Below are 19,484 nucleotides of genomic sequence, written 5' to 3'. Positions count from 1 at the left end.
CTTTTGCAGTTGAATGTGCCCTTTATATTCATGCAAGTCGCTTTGGATGAAGGTCCTGGTCCATCGATAAAATACCAGTATCCCGAACTGAGCAAGTTGCATCAGGTAGTTTCGCATTTAATACGTTGCAGCGATATCTCTGACAAGTGCCAGAATTCGAATCAAAATGCACAACCTCTTGAGAATCCATATAAAGATCCAAATATAAGGCGCGAGGAGCTCATTCCATTATCGCCAGAATGTGCGGACATACTCTTTAATCGTACCGGGTATGTGAAGNAGTGCCAGAATTCGAATCAAAATGCACAACCTCTTGAGAATCCATATAAAGATCCAAATATAAGGCGCGAGGAACTCATGCCATTATCGCCAGAATGTGCGGACATACTCTTTAATCGTACCGGGTATGTGAAACACTGTGATAGTTTTTATACCCGCGCGCACTTGTGCACAAGGGTATTATAACTTTGTTTACATAACGGTTGTTTGTAACAGGCAAAACGAATCGAGATAGATATAGACGAATGTATACATAAATGGTGAGAATGAAAAGAGAAATCGAATAAGTGGTGACTGTCTGTCCGTCCANTGTTTGTAACAGGCAAAACGAATCGAGATAGATATAGACGAATGTATACAAAAATGATGAGAATGAAAAGAGAAATCGAATAAGTGGTGACTGTCTGTCCGTCCATCCGTCTCTCCGCCCGTCTGTGCTTACGATAACTCGAGTAAAAATTGAAATGTCTTAACGAAACTCGGTACGCGCACTTCTTTCGTAGGACGGATGGTATTGAAAATGGGCGAAATCGGACAATAACCACGCCTACCTCCCATATAACGGTAATTTTCAGAAATACGAAAACTGCCGTATTTTAGTAACTACTGAAGATAATTCACTAAAAATTGATATTTATAAGAATATTATAAATTTTTGGAAAATGGGCGTAGCCACGCTNTATTGAAAATGGGCGAAATCGGACAATAACCACGCCTACCACCCATATAACGGTAATTTTCAGAAATACGAAAACTGCCGTATTTTAGTAACTACTGAAGATAATTCGCTAAAAATTGATATAAGAATATTATAAATTTTTGGAAAATGGGCGTAGCCACGCTCACTTATGTTTACATGTGTATATCTTGGTAACCGCTGCACAAATTTCTTCCAAACTTGGCACAGTTGTTGGTTGGCCTTGGTAAAGCATACCAAATGGCCGAAAATTTTTAAAATTCGACAATAACTACGCCCACATCCCATATAACGGTAATTTAGAGAAATCCGAAATTTTCGACAAATCAGTAAATATTAACGCTAATTTATTCTAAATTGATGCTTTACCAAGAAATACGTTTATGATAAAATTTTGGAAAATGGGCATGGCACCGTCCACTTATGATCACATATATGTACATATGTATCTCGGTAACCGTTCAACCAATTTGTACCAAATCCGGAATGGTTATTGTGCTTGCCACATAAAATCAAAACGTTGAAATTTCTTGAAATCGGACTAAAATTACGGCCGCTTTTCATATAACGGTAAATTTCAGAAATGCTTGAAATTTCAATATTTCGAAATTTAAGGACGCTAATTTACTCAAAATTGACACACCCGCGGCTTGCCATGTAGCCGTAGCTTTCGGAAAGTTGAAAACATATATTTACTACTTGTGCCGGGTATTTAATGTTCGGTTCCGGCCGAACTTAGACTTTGTTACTTGTTTAGTTTGAATTTCTATTATTTTTTTTCTTTTCATTCATTAACAGTTACATTAAGAAGCTAATAGAGGACACAGCTGTTGGTGAGGAAGGTATCAAGCTACTACAGTACTGCAGCTGGGAAAATCCACATTTCTCACGTGCCGTACTAACAGAACTGCTGTGGCAATGCGGTTTCGCTTATTGCCACGATATGCGCCATCACACCGAACTGTTGCTGCATATATTACTAATCGAGGATTCGTGGCAACATCATCGCATACATAATGCGCTCAACGGTGTAGCGGAGGAGCGCGAAGGCTTGCTGGAGACGATACAGCGCACAAAGACACATTATCAAAAGCGCGCATACCAAATAATCAAATGCCTTACACAACTATTCCACAAATCACAGGTGGCCCTACAGATGCTGAACTCGAACGCCAGTATCGCACGGCACTGGACCATGGCAGTGGAATGGTTGCAAGATGAATTGGAACGGCAACGTAGTTGTCAATACAATTCATATTCGTGGTCACCACCCGCACAGAGCAATGACAACACAAATGGCTACATGCTCGAACGTTCACAATCTGCCAAGAATACATGGTCCATGGCGTATGAATTATGCCCTGAAGAGGTAAATTTATTGAAGCACATTATACATACTCACTAAAAAGACTGGTATTAATTTATTATTTTATAGGAACAAGAAGAGACCAACGAGTCGGATATCGAGCCAACCGATGAGACGCAACGACAGCAACAACAAATTACACAAACCCTGCAGACACCCGCCGTGGGTGATGCGCTTACAAGTGATACAGTACCGGCAAGTCCAGCACACAAACCGTTTATTGTGGGCATGGCTCCGGGTTGCACCATTGACTGGTCTGCTGCGAATACATTTTCGGTTGATAGTCAAACAGCAACAACTACGACCACTTCTACCACAAGCAGTGGAAGTGGTGTTGGCGTCNATTGTGGGCATGGCTCCGGGTTGCACCATTGACTGGTCTGCTGCGAATACGTTTTCGGTTGATAGTCAAACAGCAACAACTACGACCACTTCTACCACAAGCAGTGGAAGTGGTGTTGGCGTCGGCGTCGGCATTGGTGTTGGCGGCGGAACTAGCAGTAGTGTTGTGACAGCTGTAAATAGCACTGAACCACAGCAAGCCGCAACAGATGCGAATATCAATGGCTTGACGGCGAACGTGAAGCAGCTGGCACTCTCTCCAAAAACGGTAATTCCCCCCTAAAAGTCGACAGTAGCATTTCTAATGTACTCGTACACTCCTAAGCATACCAGAGCAGCGGGTAAATGAGATTTTTAAGCATTTTCTAAAGCGTATCTATTCTACTAGTGTATTTGTTTCGATTGTGTTTTGCGATTGTTTATGTTGAGTATGATTTAATCTTTGTTTATTTTTATATAAATGAAGTTTCTTATCTGTTACTTATCGGTATTTATTTGTTTACACATTGTTTTGGGTATTGAGTGAATGTGTGTAGTAGTTGTTAAAACTGATTTTAACAATAGGTTTAGAATTTATACCCAAATGTTTTGCTAATTATTAGACCATGAAATACTCTACTATAATGCCCAATTTTCACTAGCGTCGAAATGAANGTATGATTTAATCTTTGTTTATTTTTATATAAATGAAGTTTCTTATCTGTTACTTATCGGTATTTATTTGTTTACACATTGTTTTGGGTATTGAGTGAATGTGTGTAGTAGTTGTTAAAACTGATTTTAACAATAATTTTAACAAACAATGTTTTGCTAATTATTAGACCATGAAATACTCTACTATAATGCCCAATTTCCACTAGCGTCGAAATGACAAAAAATTGGAGGCATTCAAAGAACGGAAATTAATTTAATGACTTTTTTTTTAATGTAATGACACGTATATTTTTAATACCCCACTCTGTCATTAAAATTTTTGCCATTTAATGCCAAGTGGAAATGCAGCAAAGTATTGTGTTTGTAGAGTGATTTTAAATACATACAAACACTCACGCGATATAAAATGTGATGCTGCGCTGTGAACTCGAATAAGGCATCTCTTCTGGTATAAATCACGAACGAATGCAAGGTCGTGGTTTCAATCAAAAATGAGTCTAATGTTTTTGACTCGTTTATTTAATTTTCAGTTTCAGTTATATTCATTATTTTAAGCTTAAGACCTGCTAACTTTATTTCCACCTCACACATTAACCCTTTCAGGACCTAGTTTGATGACAGATTTATTCACTGGATTCAATTTCATGATTATAAATGTTATTGTTTTTTAGTTATTATATTTTTTCAATAGTAAAAACTTTAAAGCGTCTTTTATCGCGTTATTTGATCTTTGGGCTATGACGCTCATTCAGCAAACAAGCGATTAGAAAATTACGTGAATTTGCCGGCTGTTTGATTAACCTTAATTTTAAAATAATTGGTTGGAGCAAATAAATTATACAAATGGGTGGTGTTTAGTTGTAGTTTAATGATGTTGTGAAGGATGTTGAAGATGCTAGATTAATGGAGATAGCAAAAGCGAGGAGGAAGTTGAGTCATTCGTCTAATCCTTTAGAGTTGCAAAAACCAATTTATGTACTATTAATTAAAGAATTTACTAATAGCAAAATCGATTTTAGCATATTTGTTTTTAGATTTCGTTTATCGAAAGCTGTGTTTACTTTTTTGCTGACACTGTTGGGAAACCACTTCCAATAGAAACTGGCGTGAGAAAGACATCAATATCACCACTAAAGCTTACTTACAGTGACTTTACATTTCTGTTTTTCATATATAATATCAAATAACTTTAGGAAACTATAGCAATATCGGGCTTGGCCAATCTACAGTTTCCCTAGTTTGGACGGATTTGTTTCAAGTTTTGGAAGTTTCGATATACGTTAAATAGAGAGCAGATGAGAAACGAAAAGCAAAGATCTATTTTTTTGGGGAGAGTGGACTATTCCAGCAGTAGGATTTAGGTTTATGGAACACACGTTAAACTCGTTGCTCCAAAAAGGAGCTTCAACAACTATACTGTAACCGCTGGGGTTAGTTTAGCTGAAATGTAATGATTGCATTAAGAAAGAAAATTAAACTTTGTAGATAGATGAGCCACTATAACCATTCACGATAGCAAAATGAACGAGAAATCCGCACCCACAATACCATCGATAATACTGTTCGGCAGTCGGCTGGTGAATTGATGATGTATATAGAAAAGTAATTTCTCAATTTTCCCAGGTCGGCGATTTTAAGCGTTATTTCCAATTGAAGTTGATGAACGCTTAGCAGCTTTTAAAACAGTTAAGGTTGATTTAGATGCAAATATTTATACCATAAAAAGGCCTTTCTGGCCGCTGAGTGCGCTTTGGTGCATTGGGCCAAAAAATTTAAGTGAAAGGTATGAAATTTCAAGAAACAGCAATTGCTTAATTTTTATGCTACGGCCCTTTGTTTGCACTTTTCCTTCCATTCACACTATTTCGTAGTATGAGTGTCGACCAGGGCTCGAATCGTTACATACGATATCGTACTACTCGTCACGTAAAAACAAATTTTTCGGATTATGACATACTTGAACGTTCACTTTGTCCCGTTCAGCTTATACCGCCTGACGTATCACGTAATGTTCTTTCGTATCGTATGTGACGATTCGAACCCACAATTTACCTGGACTTACTCGAGTAATTTACTTATCGAGTTTAGACATATACCAATGTACTGCAATTTTTTTAAACAGAAAATAAATATTTTTTAATTAAAAATATGTTTCGACATATTTTTTTTACTTATTAGCCTATGGTCTTGAAAGGGTTAAGCATTGGAGATTTTTGATTTGATTTTTGTTTAGCATAGGAATTTTATTTGGTTTTTAAATATGCGCAAATACGAAGGTTGCTTCGAAAATCTCGCGTCTAGTAAGGAAAAGCGCTAGTTTTTCTGTGTCAAATTAATACGGCCAATTGTAGCAGATATGTGAGTTCTGGCACTGTCAAAATGATTCGCCCTCTTGAGATTTTTTTTTTATTTGGCCGAAGACTTTTGATTCAGAATTGATCGTTTTCCGTTTCTCTGTTTTTTTGCTAGTTTCACTTTGAAAGACGCACACAATCCATCATTCGCTGTCTACTTATGTATGTAAAGGCTATAAACGGTATTTAACGCACCGAAATCGAATTTCTATAATATTTGTTTGCTCCAATTCATACGATCCGTTTTTTAACCGATTGTGAAATTTTTTGAGTTCAATAAACCATCGACAAACAGTGGCTTCTTTTGGTCGTGTTTCATTGCCAAGAGTGCAAGCAGGTTGATCAATGTCCTCTTGTTTTGGTAATCCACATCGAAAGTCGTATAAAATCATCGCACCCTCTGTACCAAGGGGAATATCATATAAGTGACTATAACTAAGTTAAGTTGGGTTGGAGAAACCAANGTTCTGGCACTGTCAAAATGATTCGCCCTCTTGAGATTTTTTTTTTTTTATTTGGCCGAAGACTTTTGATTCAGAATCGATCGTTTTCCGTTTCTCTTTTTTTTTTTTTGCTAGTTTCACTTTGAAAGACGCACACAATCCATCACTCGCTGTCTACTTATGTATGTAAAGGCTATAAACGGTATTTAACGCACCGAAATCGAATTTCTACAATATTTGTTTGCTCCAATTCATACGATCCGTTTTTTAACCGATTGTGAAATTTTTTGAGTTCATTAAACCATCGACAAACAGTGGCCTTCTTTTGGTCGTGTTTCATTGCCAAGAGTGCAAGCAGGTTGATCAATGTCCTCTTGTTTTGGTAATCCACGTCGAAAGTCGTATAAAATCATCGCACGAAAGTGTTATCGTGTTATTCCATTTTTTTTTTCGCTAAAGCACAATTTCCAAATCACTATAAAAAGTGCAAGAACCCTCTGTACCAAGGGGAAATTCATATAAGTGACTATAACTAAGTTAAGTTGGGTTGGAGAAACCAACCCTCAGTGTTCGTAACCCATTCTCCTATCAGAATATTAAGCATTGCCTCACGCAACCGCAACCTCAGTGCAAATTAAAAACCTCAGCAACGCGCCCAAGCTAATGAACAGCTTTGAGTGCATGCGTCGCGAATTTATGCAGGACGCCCTCAAGAGGAACAACCACCTTAACAACTAAAACAAATTTATTTCGTTGGCAACTCTGATATCGAAATTGATCGATGTTTTGCGTCTAACTGTGCTATGAAACGCCAGATGATTGGAAAATTGCAAAAACTTCGTTACGGATACAACGCATTGGTTAGTTTATTTAAAATGGCAATGAATGCTATGCCTTCTGACGACCACAAAACCATAATCAGACCAGATGAATCTGCCACTGGAAGTCATTAAGTGAATAAGTAGTTGGTGAAAGTGTTGTACCAAAATGTTCTAACGAAAAATTAATTTTGGGCGGGACGAAATTCGCCGGGTACGCTGGTACCATATAAATTCCGCAAACTTTTCATCCCAACTCCAAGCATTTCAATTTTAATTTCTAGAATAACTTTTGGATCGTCGTTGGATCGAATCCCGCTGAAGAAGTCTGATGAGGAGGTGTGGTGATATCCGAAATAGTTATCACTTCTACAATTTTTATAAATTATTGTTGCTTTTCCACAATAGTTTTTCATTAAAAATGGCCTCAAGCTCAATAAAAAAAAAAAAATGTGTACAAAGTTTGAGATTTGGACTTATATGGGTTTTGCTAGATAAGGAGCTGAACTTTAATAAAAAATTAATTGACCTTAAAAAAGCAAGATGAAAGTAGTCAAAACTGGTAAAAATGTTGATGTGCTATCTTTTGTCGCGTGCTGTAAATTACACTAAAAATTAAGGGCACAATGATAGTAAGGATTACAACAAATATATTACAAGGGTATTATAACTTCGTTCGCATAAAGGTTATTTGTAACAGCTTAAAGACTGAAATCGATTAAGCCATTATTATATGTCCGTCCGTGTATATGATAACTCGAGCAAAAATTGAGATAATATCTCAACCAAATTTGCTATAAAGGTTGCCTTTACCCAAGGTGGGTCGGTATTGAAATGAGCCAAATCCAACGGTAACCACCCAACAAACATTAAGATTTGAGCTCAACTTGAGGTTAAGTTGAGAACTAAAGTATTTCTCAAATCCCCAACATTGTTTCTCAACAGTACCTCAAGTGGAGGATCATAGCGTTCTCAACAAAAATGGCTTTTTTCTTTGTATGAAAAACGGACTGTTTCTCAAGTTGAGAAAATGCTAATTCTCAACTTGAACTCCAATGTAATTCTCCAATTGGCCTCAAACATATCATTGAAATACTGAAATTGAAATAGTAAAATATCTTATTCCTTTTTGATTGAAACGACATACATAGATGAATTTGAATATTAATTTTTCATTTTATTACTCCTTTTATATTATGTAGTTAATCAATATCGTATTACAATAATTCACTTCACAGTATACAGTCCCACAGTAATTTTGCCACTTGATTTAAATACTTAGCCTTTTATTTTATTTCAAGATTATTTCAGGATACTTTGAAGATTATTTACTTTTTGTTGGTAATTTTCCTCTTTATATAGCTTTCGCTTTTCACTTGATAATTAAAAATTCGTTTCTTTATCACTTTCTACGTATCTGCGCGTCGGCTAGAGATGAGTTGGTGAATGAAGTTGGATATCAACTTAAGAACTATGAATTTCTCCAAGGTTGGAGAAATATTTTTTTGGTGTTTATTGGACACATCCACCTCCCATATAACGGTATTTTCGAAAAATGCAACACTACGATATTTCCGTAAATACTGGATTAAAATAGTTGAAAGTTTGAATTTGAAATAGAAATTGGGTATAGAATAAGACAATTAAAAATGTTTGGAAAAGGGGTGTGGTGCCGGCCACAGTAGCCGCTTCACCAACCTCCAATAAACTCGGTACGAATATTGCTTATACAAGTTTTGATTTGTGAGCTAGTTTCGATAAATTTCCGATAAAAATTGGAGACGGCACCGATTTGTTCGTAATTCGAATGCTAATTGGATCTGAATTACCAACAATTGAGTTAATTTGCTCTCAAAATTTTGTATCGAGAATTACGTAATTCGAAAGGTAATTGGAGTGAGAATTACGAATGAGAGAGCGAATTAGGTAATTGGTGTGCCGTGAGCCGTTTTAGAGTGATGCAAATTATTTAAATCCGACATCAATCACGCCCACCCCAAATGTAACGTTAATTTTTAGAAATACGAAAACTGCGATAAACCAGTAATTAAAGAAGCTTCATCACTCAAAATCGACGTATGTAATAATATTTTAGCAATAAATGAGAATATTGCAAAGTTTTGGAAAATTGGCGTGGCACCGCTCACTTACGACTGCATGCATATTTGTATTTTGGTGACCGATTTATCACCAAACTCCGTACAGTTAGTGCTCTTGGTACAGAGAGCAATATTTTGCAAATTTTTGAAATGTAACCGAACATTTCAGAAATGCGAAAATTCCGCCCAATTACGACTACAAAAATTTATCACATTAAGGGCCATTTTCTTAATTAGCTTCTCAAATTTATCTGCCGTTTAAACACAAATTTTGTTCTAAAAATGTAAATATATGTAAATTGTAAAAGCTATTTGAGAAAACGGTCCTAAGCCTCATTGAGCGTAATATCGAAAATATTTGAAATAGGTTCCCCTTGCTTATAATGTAGTTTACGATATTTACGCAGCACCCCTCGGATATGTATCTACGTACATAAGGGCGGGTAAATTTTTTTGACTATGCGCGTATAGCATAGGACTACGTTTTATCCTAAGCAAATTTGACAAAGAAACCATGGCTCTAAAATCATTTTGGAGTTTGCCAAATTGCGAAATTTTGAAATTGAAACATTTTCACTGTTGCGCCCTCTGGTTGAAGTTTTAAGAGAAAGAAATGTGCCTAAATGAATTCCTTATACCAAAAACCCCTTATAGCATGTTGTTTTTTATATAAAATTAATAAGCACTTCTTTACGAAAATACGCAAAATGCTGAGTAACCTATTTTCGCAATTTGGAAAACATGAAATTGATTTAAGACCCATGGTTTCTTCGTAGAACCCTTCTGTGCTATACGCTCTTAGTTGAAAAACTCTCGCATACAAATTGACCCGCCTTAATGTACATATACATATGTATGTATAACCATTGATGCATTTTTTTAACTCGCGTATACTATTTCCGACTTCAGTTAATTGGGTATTTAATTTTTCTACTTTCGAAGTCTATTTAATTTGTTTTCTCTTCAGCCATTTATTTTTATGTTAACATGTTTAGTTCTGCTCCAGCTTCGTTTTTACTTAGGAGTTCTTATTGAATTGAAAATTAAATATAATTAACACTAGTGTTCCACCTTTGATGCATAAATAACTTTTAAGAAGTATGATTGCTGTTAAGAGTCCCCAAGCATTTAACAAATCAAAAGTATTTAACATGCATATTAGGATATTTCATATTGTTTGGTCAACTCAAAATCCCAGTGTAAAATGAACAGAACCCGAAATGCGTTTAAAACCTTGTAATTATTTTATAAAACCATATTACATAATAACAATATGTGCAACTCATACATTTTGATCTAAACTTGTCTGACCTTAATTGTTTTGGCTGTTCTATTCTTACATTCTACCTCTACGTCCTGCCCAAAATTACACTTTGTACACTGTGCCATATACTACATAACAAACAAAACAAACAAAAAAAAAAAAAACACGAAAATCACATTTCTCTTTTGTCACAAACACTGTTAGCGTACCGTGGGAATTAGTAAACATCACCAACAGCAGCTACAACAACATCAACAACAACAGCTACAACAACACCAACAGCAACGCGGTAACAGTTCAAGCCGTTTAGTATAATTTACTTTAGAAAAGTTAGTTAAAATTTAAAATTTCTTTTTCGCTTTGTATGCGAAATGCGAAATGCAAATTGCAACTGCAAACACAAAAACAATAAAGCAACAGCGCACACTCACACACACACATTGCTTTTCTAGCATTCATTGCGCTTGTGTCAAGTACTTGTTGCCGTTATTCAGCATTTTTCAGAATTGTTTGCATTGAATTTGCTCTTTTTTTTTAGTTCATTTCATCTATCGATTCGCCGCCATTTGCTGTTTGCGTTTAATTACACCTGCAGTTTATCACAATCAGTATCAACTTGCGCCTTGGAAAGTTTTTTTTTTTAGTACAAAGGTTGTTTTTCGTCAAATTAGTTGTGTTTTCGTATTCTCCAGCAAAAAATATCCAGCAACTTGCCGGTAACCAAATTTCGGAGAGTAAGCCAATATTTACTCCCAACGAGTGATATATGCAAGAAAGTACGAAAACGCAAAACCAGCAAAAAAATTGCTAGTTTTATGAACAGCTGATTAATTTTTTTTTTCGTTGCAATTTTCTTAGAAAACTAGTATTTTCCATCTTATTATATATTTAAATGGGTTTATTTTGTCAATTGCAACTCTAAAAGCACCACAAACAATTATTTTGTTAATGTGAATTACATTAAGCATCATTCCATCAGCTGTTTTTCTTACTAGCAAATAGTTGCTGGTAAAAATTCATCCAGTAAAAATCCAGTAAAACTTGCAAGTTCAACTGTCATTTTTGCTCTCACAATTTCCCCTCTTTTGCTAGTTTTTGCGTACGAAAACGACATCCAGTAAAAACCAGTAAAATTAGTACTGGATAGTGCGTACGCGAACAGGGCTATTGAGATTATTTTATAAAAACCGTAAGGATTTATAGCCGTTAACTGCCGACATCATTTCTTCATCGTTAGAAAATCTTTGACCACGGAGCCATTACTTGAAGTTGGGGAACATAAAATAGTTCGAGGGGGCTAAATCTGGCGAATAGGGTGATTGAGGTAGCAATTCAAACATTAATTCGCTAAACACTCAATTGAAACCTCTTCACGACACTGTTTTTGGTCGAGTGTGAGCAAATGCGGCACCCATCTTGGACACAGCTTTCTCGTTTACAAATTTACAGATAATATGCGATGTACCGTACTTTTTGAAATGCCTACTATATCTGCTACCTCGCGCACTTTCAGTCGACGATCATTTATTACCGCTTTGTGGATTTTCTTCACCATTTCTGGAGTCGCCACCTCATTTGGTCGACCACTGCGATGCTCGTCTTGGCAGCTCGTACGGCCTCGTTTAAACTCGGCTTCCCAATATTTTACTGTTGTAAACGAAGGGGCAGACCCGTCCAAAGTAGAATCTATTTCAGCTTTTATATTGGATGGGCTGATGCCTTTCGAATAAAAGTATTGTATCACATAACGATGACAAATTTTCTCCATTTTCACAAATTCACTGAAAACGTTCTCTATTGCCGGCTGCCAATCATATACTAAACAACGTGGCGTCTTCAAACTTGAAACATATGCTTTATATATTGTGTACTTTTTAAAACAGTGATATTTTTCAAACAACTACCGCCATCTCTAGGTTAGGCCGGGTACTTTTGGGACCACCCCCGTACATAGGTCATTGTGTATCGCATTATCCTTATCACCCATTCACTTCGAAGTCCACATTAGAAACGTCAGAACGCGATTAGAAAATTATCCTCTTATCCTTATAGTTCCTCATTGTACCTAAGGCCTAGTGAAAATGTTTAGAGAGTGAAAATGTTGATACAGGTGCCGTTCTGGTGAGGTCCATTCCTTATCTTTTCTGACTAAAATCTGAAAAGTGTCAAAATGCAAGAGCGTAATGCAAAATGCGCTCACTAACAGAGAATAACTGGAAAAAGTATAGGAACGCAAAAAACCAAATTTTTAGTCCAAATAATGGCAAAAACAAAACCAATGTCAAATCAGAATAGAAGTGTATGTACAAAACACATTCACACAAGCACAAGCACAATAAACACTTACTATATCAATTATTTTTGCTTCCTTCCATTTTCTATTCATTTTTTTGTTAGTGAGAGTCACTCTCACTGAGTGTTGCTCTCTCATTTCTGCTGCCATTTTCAAATTAAGACACGCTTTTTGGACTAAATCTGACTACTTCGGACTATTTCTGACTATTTCTGGAGATAATGGACTCAACTTGCATAAAATTAACACCAAAATAAATGCGGTGTAAAAGTGTTATTTTTATCACTTCGCAAATAAATTTGAAAATAATTTTGAAAGCATTTTGTAAGAAAAAGGTAAATACATACATATGTACACTGCCGGAGCAAAGTATTGGCACAGCAAATTTTTCACAATATATGCAACAATTTNGTATGAGGCCTTATGTTGGACAAAAGGGGGAGTATAAGGGACTAAAAATGAAGAAAATTACCTTATGGTTACAGAAGATATGGATTAAATTAACCGACGAAGGCATGCGTGCCAAATGAACTTTTCTCTCAAAGTTTACACTGCTGGCAAATGTAAATAAGGGTTAAAATTTAAAAACTAATTAATACAACTGAATTAAATTCTGTGGCAAATTAACAATAAAATACTTTTTTCGCAAAATCTATAAAGGACCCTTTTATTTCTCAAAAAAATCTGGGTAACAGTTATTCGTCGCCACGCTGTAATTTAGGACTGACATTTATAATATCTTCAGTTCGGACTACTTCTGACTATTTCTGACTAAATTCTGGAGTACAGGAGGAGTTTATGATTTTGACATTAGGGCCATTCCATTGAAAAGAGGAAAGCGAGATTAATTTAAATATGCCCTAATTATCTCTCTATTTCGGTAGTAACCTCTCTTTTAATGACTACATTTTATTAATCTGTTGGAAAATATTAAAAAAAGAAATCGAAAGAAGTTGTAATTTTTGTCTATAGAAATTTTTATTTCATGCATAATTACTTTACACCAGTCACAAGGGGATGTCCCACCATCACAACTTTAAATATTTTTTTAATATTTCTGTGAAGATTGTATAAACTTCATTTTTATTGAAAACGAAAGCGTATAATTCATATTTTCCAACACCAAAACATCTTTCGTAAAATTTAAGTGTTTTGTAACATTCATCTTTGAGTGCACAAGGGTAAAATAGAGTTCTTTTCAGTGTCCCACCAGCCTCATTCATTCAAATGATGGTTAAAAATAATATTAATAAATCGTTTGGTATTTCTGTTATGTTAAAAAATATCTTTCGCTGTTGTATAAGTTCCGACGACATAGCTAAAAAATTCACAATTGATCACATTCTGGACTAAAATGTCCCGCCAGTCACAATGGAATGGCCCATTAAAAAAAATTTAAATTTCGACATTTTTATTTTCGACTTATCGTACGGATCGCTTTTAACCTGTTTCATTGTCTAATTTTCTCTTAATGTTCTATAATAAAGCTTTTTCCCATCGGCCAGCAGAGAAAAATTGCAGGAGCTTTTTAAGATTCAATAAATATTTAGCTTTACAAAAAACTGTAGGTTAAATAGAGAATGAAAGAATTTCTATAATCTCCTACAAATACTCTCATTATAAGATTCATTATATTCTCATCAAAGAAAGCATTTATTATTTATGGAAACACGTTTTTAAGATAAAAATTTATATAATAAATAGCTAATACATATAAAATAAAAAACTTTCACTCCTGTTAGACACTTGGTCACGCTTAACACACACACACTCATTTATACACACCTAAACACGCACGCACACACACACAATGCCGCTCTTGTCCACTAAACTTCACTGCTTCCAATTCACTGATTCACTATGCCCCTTTAACTTTTGCTAGAGTTGCAAATAAAATACATAGTCGATTGTGTTAGACCTGCTTACCTGTGGAGTTATGCTGTGTCAATAACACTTTGGCTGGCTTCGAAAACGTCAATTGAAAAGCATACGCAAAAAGTCGAAATGTTCGCATCAGCAAAATTTATTAGATGGCATCGTATTTTGAAACGCATAGACATAAACGCATTTGATAATTTTCTATTAAATTATATTAAATATGCATTAATTTTATTAACTATGGAACGAAAATGCACTCATGAAAGCACAACGAAGGAAAAGTTTTACAAGTTTCCTATATATTTGAACGATGTTTGTAATAATATTTTCGGCCAAACTTACAAATTTACAAGGGTCAAGAAGCAGAAGCAGAAGCACTTATATGTATATACATATTTCGGGTGCAAAAAAACATATTCGACATACATAGATATGTATTTGAGGTATTGTTAAAAAAATGGCCATACTCCATAACCTCAAATATGGCGAAAAACAGTGCTTTTTGCACTTTTAGGTTATGATAGCTTCAAAACCTACGCCAAGATTCGGATTCGGTGCACCAAAATGAAATGATATTAGTGTTTCTGCTTCAAAAAAATTAAAATTTTGTTAGCCTGTGTAATTATGCTTTTGGGGTACAATATGATCCAGTTCTATTCCCATGAGCCCACAGAAAAAAAAGTTAAATTTTGCAGTAAAAGTATCGATACTTTGCAGTAGTACGTTTTAGAAGTCAGCCTTTCTGAAGCCTAGATTGTTTTGTGTTGCCAAAAGTTCGATGCTTGATTTCGAATTCATGTTGTAATTGCTTTTATTTAGATGTTTCGTTGCAAAAAGTTGTTTGTAAATATTTGGCTGTGCTGTAAAAATTAATAACAACTAAATACATTATTAACATTGAAGCCTAAAAATTCATCAGTGAAATATAACTATTTTATTCTTATTTCCCTCTCATTTCACAAACGGCTGCGCGCTGAATGGTGGTTTCAACAACTAAAACTACAACAACAAACACGTGCGATAAACGCAAATATTTTGTTAATTGCTTACGTAAATGTGCAGTCCACCAGCGGCGGCATTGGTGAGACGACAATGACTTCAATGACGACAATGATGACTGGCCAAGACATCGAAAACTCCAAGCAAGCAGTGCTGACAACACAGCAGCAACTCCAACAGCAGCAGCAGACAATGGCAATAATATCGCCGGCACTTATGCAACACCAACAACCAGCAGTAGCAGTAGTGACGTTAGCATTAACAACAACAACAACAACAACAACAACATCAACCACAACGATTTCAATCAGTTTGCCTGTAAATACAATAATTGCAACAGCTACAACCACAACGCCAGCAACAGTAACACCAACAGCAACAACACTAATAAACACCCTCACAGCGGTAGCAACATCAACGACAGCCAACAAATTGGAAAGTAGCGATAAAATGACAACAAAAACAACACTGAACTCAGAAGAACAGCGCATAACGTAGATGAAGTTTAAAAAAATGAATTAAGAAACAATGAAAATATAAAAATAAACAAGAAAATGAAAGCAAAAGAGAGAAAACATTTACGTAAGACGTGCGTTCTTTCAACATTTATGAAGCAAATACACACCCCTACATGTATACAAACATACATGCATATAAAATATATAGAGGAGCAAAGAAGCGTCAGTGCGAATGGCAACACAAACAAAGATGCAAATATTATTAATTTAATTTATTCATTATGATAATAATAATACAAGAAAATATTGCAAATAACAAAATCAAGCGAAAAGCGAAATGAAGGCAGGCAGGCAGCAAGTAAGCAAAGCGATAGAAAGAAAAGATGCAAGCGGTATGCCGCCCGCTGTGCGTTTGACAGCCTGGGTGGTGCAAGCTGGACGAGTATCGCAAAGGAGGCAGAGGAACTTGGCGGCAGCAATATGCGCTGATTCGTGAGCTCACTTAGTTCATTCAACGTGCTAAAGCGCCTAAAAGCAGATTTCATACAATGCAATGGAACTCACTATGGCGTGCACACAACTAAGTGCTCAGCGTGTGCACGGCTTTTAAGTGCTCACATTGCACTTAGCTGTGGTGTGTAATAAAAGTCGGCGAAGGCTTTGGATGGCTCTGCAGAGACCGGCAACAGCCATGCACTGCATACTAAATATATTTAAATATGGTTTTCAAACGAACTAAATGGAAAAAAAAAATTAATACATACAAGCCCACAAAGAAAAGCACACGCATAAAAGTGCATAATACATGCACATACATACATACATACATGTATGAATGTTTGTTATGCAGCGCAGAGTGGAAGGAAGGAACATGAGAAGAGGCGGTAAAAGAAAGAAGTCTAAGCTAAGTTATAAGTCCAAATTAGTTTACTGATGGATGATAGTGATAAGCATGATGAGCTAAATATGCAAATGAATCACTTATGCATTAAACATTAATATAAAAAAAAAGAATGACACAAAAACTAGAGAGCTGTAGTGCACACACACACATACACGAACAACAACAACAACAACACCACTACAGTAACACATTGCTTGAAGCGAAAAGGAAACTAAAATAATTTCTATGCTTTACGGTAACTAAGCGAAATGTTGAGACGTGCGAGTAGAGGAAGCGAATTGAAAAAAAAGAAAAGAAATTGCGTTTGGTGTGAAGGTAAAAACCAAACAATTAAATTTAATTTAATTGCAAATTTACTTCACACAATTTTAAATTATTATCCAAGCAAATAAAAAAGAAAATAAAAATAATGCAAACTCAATCGAAATAATACATATAACTAAAATCTAAACTAAACGATATATATATATATATATGTATAGATATGTACTATATATAATGTTTATGTTTATATGTATGTGCTGTGCAACAGAAAACACTGCAGAACTGATGATTGGAAGACGTATTATACATACATACATAAATAAAAGCGAAATGAATTGTCAAATTTTAATTTTGTGTGTAGATGAGATAAATTTGCATTGTGCTGCCATGGCCATGGTGTTGGGCGCAATCATCTTGGCTAGATTTGTTGTATTGTATTTTTAATGAATTAATTTAAAGTTTCTATCTGCGTTTTTAGTGCTAAACATAGCTAGATTTCTATACACTTTTCCTTTTTTTATACATACAAACACTTACATGCATATGTTATTATAACAAAAAAGAATATACCTGTTTGTTTTTATATAATTTTTAAATTCCTGACATTATAAACACAAAAGTAACCAAGGTAAAAGCAAAATAAAAACGAAACCATGAAAATAATATATGTAAATGAGCTAATAACTAAACATTTATTACGCTTGCAGAAGTAGGAGTTACATAAATAAAACAATATAAAAAAATGATTAAATTTAAAAAATAAAACATAGAAATATATGATAAATTTAATGTGAAAAATGAATAAAACAAGTTGAATTAAAAATGAAAATAAAATTATACATACATAATTTAAATGAATTGAACAACAAAATGACGGTGGTATGTACGACGTATAGTATAGCGAAGTAGTAGGCGAGTTCGTAAAAGATTCAACAATGAAATGAAAACAAAATGATTATTAATATTCATAAATACATACATATGTAACTACATAGGCGAAGAACAAATTGAAGAAGAAAAAATAAAAATTAAATTAAACACTCCCATATATGCACACATACATACTACATATAAAAATACATGCATACAAAATGAAGTCAAAGTGCATGGCGCGAACTCGTCCAAATGTAGTTTATTGCGAAATCCGATACGCATGCCCTCCATATTCACTTTAGCCTAAATAAAGAATATATAATGCTGTAGCTTCACAATAACCCGTGTCGACTTGGAAGTTCTAGTTTAGACTAAGAACTTGTACTGAAATATCCACACCATACAATATTACAGGGGCTCTGTCTGAGTGCTTCTCCAGCAAACTCGGTCACTACCGTTAGAGAATTTTTGATTACCACATTAGATAACTAGTGTAATTCACTAACTAATTAATTGGTTACAAATTTTAGAGAACTAAGTACATTAGAACTCGATTGAAGATTGATTTGATAGGAAGGCTTGGCTGAAATCTTCAAAAATACATGTGTGTATACAAATTAGACAAACTCTGTTTTTATTATAGCCAAACAGCATTTGGAAATTCATATTAACATCCCATTAGAGAACTAAACACATCTTCTGGACGAAAAATATCGCTCTCACTCTTCGGCGATCGCTCGAGGAGCGGAACATTAAGCTTCTTACGCAAACAGTACGCACAGCAAACTCCCAGTCTCGCGCTGGGAAGAAAACGTCCCAGCTTTCTAGCGAGCAATTTCGTCGAAGCCATGGACCATCTGACTGGAGTTGCTGTCTGGCTTCGTCAAAAGATCGGATGGTTTTAAGGACATGTAGAAGTAGGTTTTCTAGAGAAATCTCATCATCTAGACTTCTGTGAACACCAAGTGAAAACGCAGATTTTCTACGATTGGCCTCTAAATAGCAATTGGTATCGTTCATATGTACATAATAAATCCAATTTCTTAAGTGTGAGAAGTGACATTACACGGTATGGTGCTAATCTCAGTACAACTTAACCGAAACTTCAACTTCTAGTCGGCGCAGTTTATCGTTATCCACGTTTTGCAAGCGCAAAAAAAAATATATATATAAAGGGTATTTGGCAAATTGGATTTCGCAAAAAAATTATCCTTACATTCTGGGAGACCCCTCTGTTCATCCATATGTGGCAAGAAAGACTCGTGAAAAGAGTAGAGTGTGCCTCGGCGAAAAATTATAATCATCTGGGGGGAAATAAATCAAAAAGAAGGTTGATGGACTTATTAAGAAAATGTGTTTTTTATAGAGCAAACCAAATGAATTCGGATAAGGACGTCCACTCATTTGCATTATTTTTTATTTTTTTACTTTTCATTTATACATATAAATATTAGATTTTTTTAATTATAAATAAAGAATTAAATACAAAACAAAGAGTA

At 35.1% G+C, this 19,484-nt stretch overlaps 1 protein-coding gene across 1 annotated transcript in view; it reads left to right on the top strand.

Annotated features, from left to right (window-relative positions):
* LOC108373855 (probable ubiquitin carboxyl-terminal hydrolase FAF) overlaps nucleotides 1-17,244 on the top strand; it is a gene marked incomplete at its 5' end in the record, with an annotated part of 29,193 nt that extends 11,949 nt beyond the window's left edge. Inside the window, 6 exons of the mRNA XM_017629799.1 lie at nucleotides 10-196; nucleotides 332-404; nucleotides 1,775-2,345; nucleotides 2,412-2,684; nucleotides 2,803-2,952; nucleotides 15,550-17,244. Of these exons, the coding sequence (XP_017485288.1) occupies nucleotides 10-196; nucleotides 332-404; nucleotides 1,775-2,345; nucleotides 2,412-2,684; nucleotides 2,803-2,952; nucleotides 15,550-15,984 (1,689 nt within the window). The remainder of the gene's footprint in view (nucleotides 1-9; nucleotides 197-331; nucleotides 405-1,774; nucleotides 2,346-2,411; nucleotides 2,685-2,802; nucleotides 2,953-15,549) is intronic.
* Between the last annotated feature and the right edge of the window lie 2,240 nt (nucleotides 17,245-19,484).

The sequence above is a fragment of the Rhagoletis zephyria genome, unplaced genomic scaffold (genome assembly GCF_001687245.7).
Source record: "Rhagoletis zephyria isolate East Lansing unplaced genomic scaffold, Rhagoletis_zephyria_1.1 Rzeph_scaffold_07085, whole genome shotgun sequence".
NCBI classification, from domain to species: Eukaryota; Metazoa; Arthropoda; class Insecta; order Diptera; family Tephritidae; genus Rhagoletis; species Rhagoletis zephyria.
Note: the sequence above shows the minus strand (reverse complement) of the source record. Positions and strands in the feature narration are given on the sequence as shown.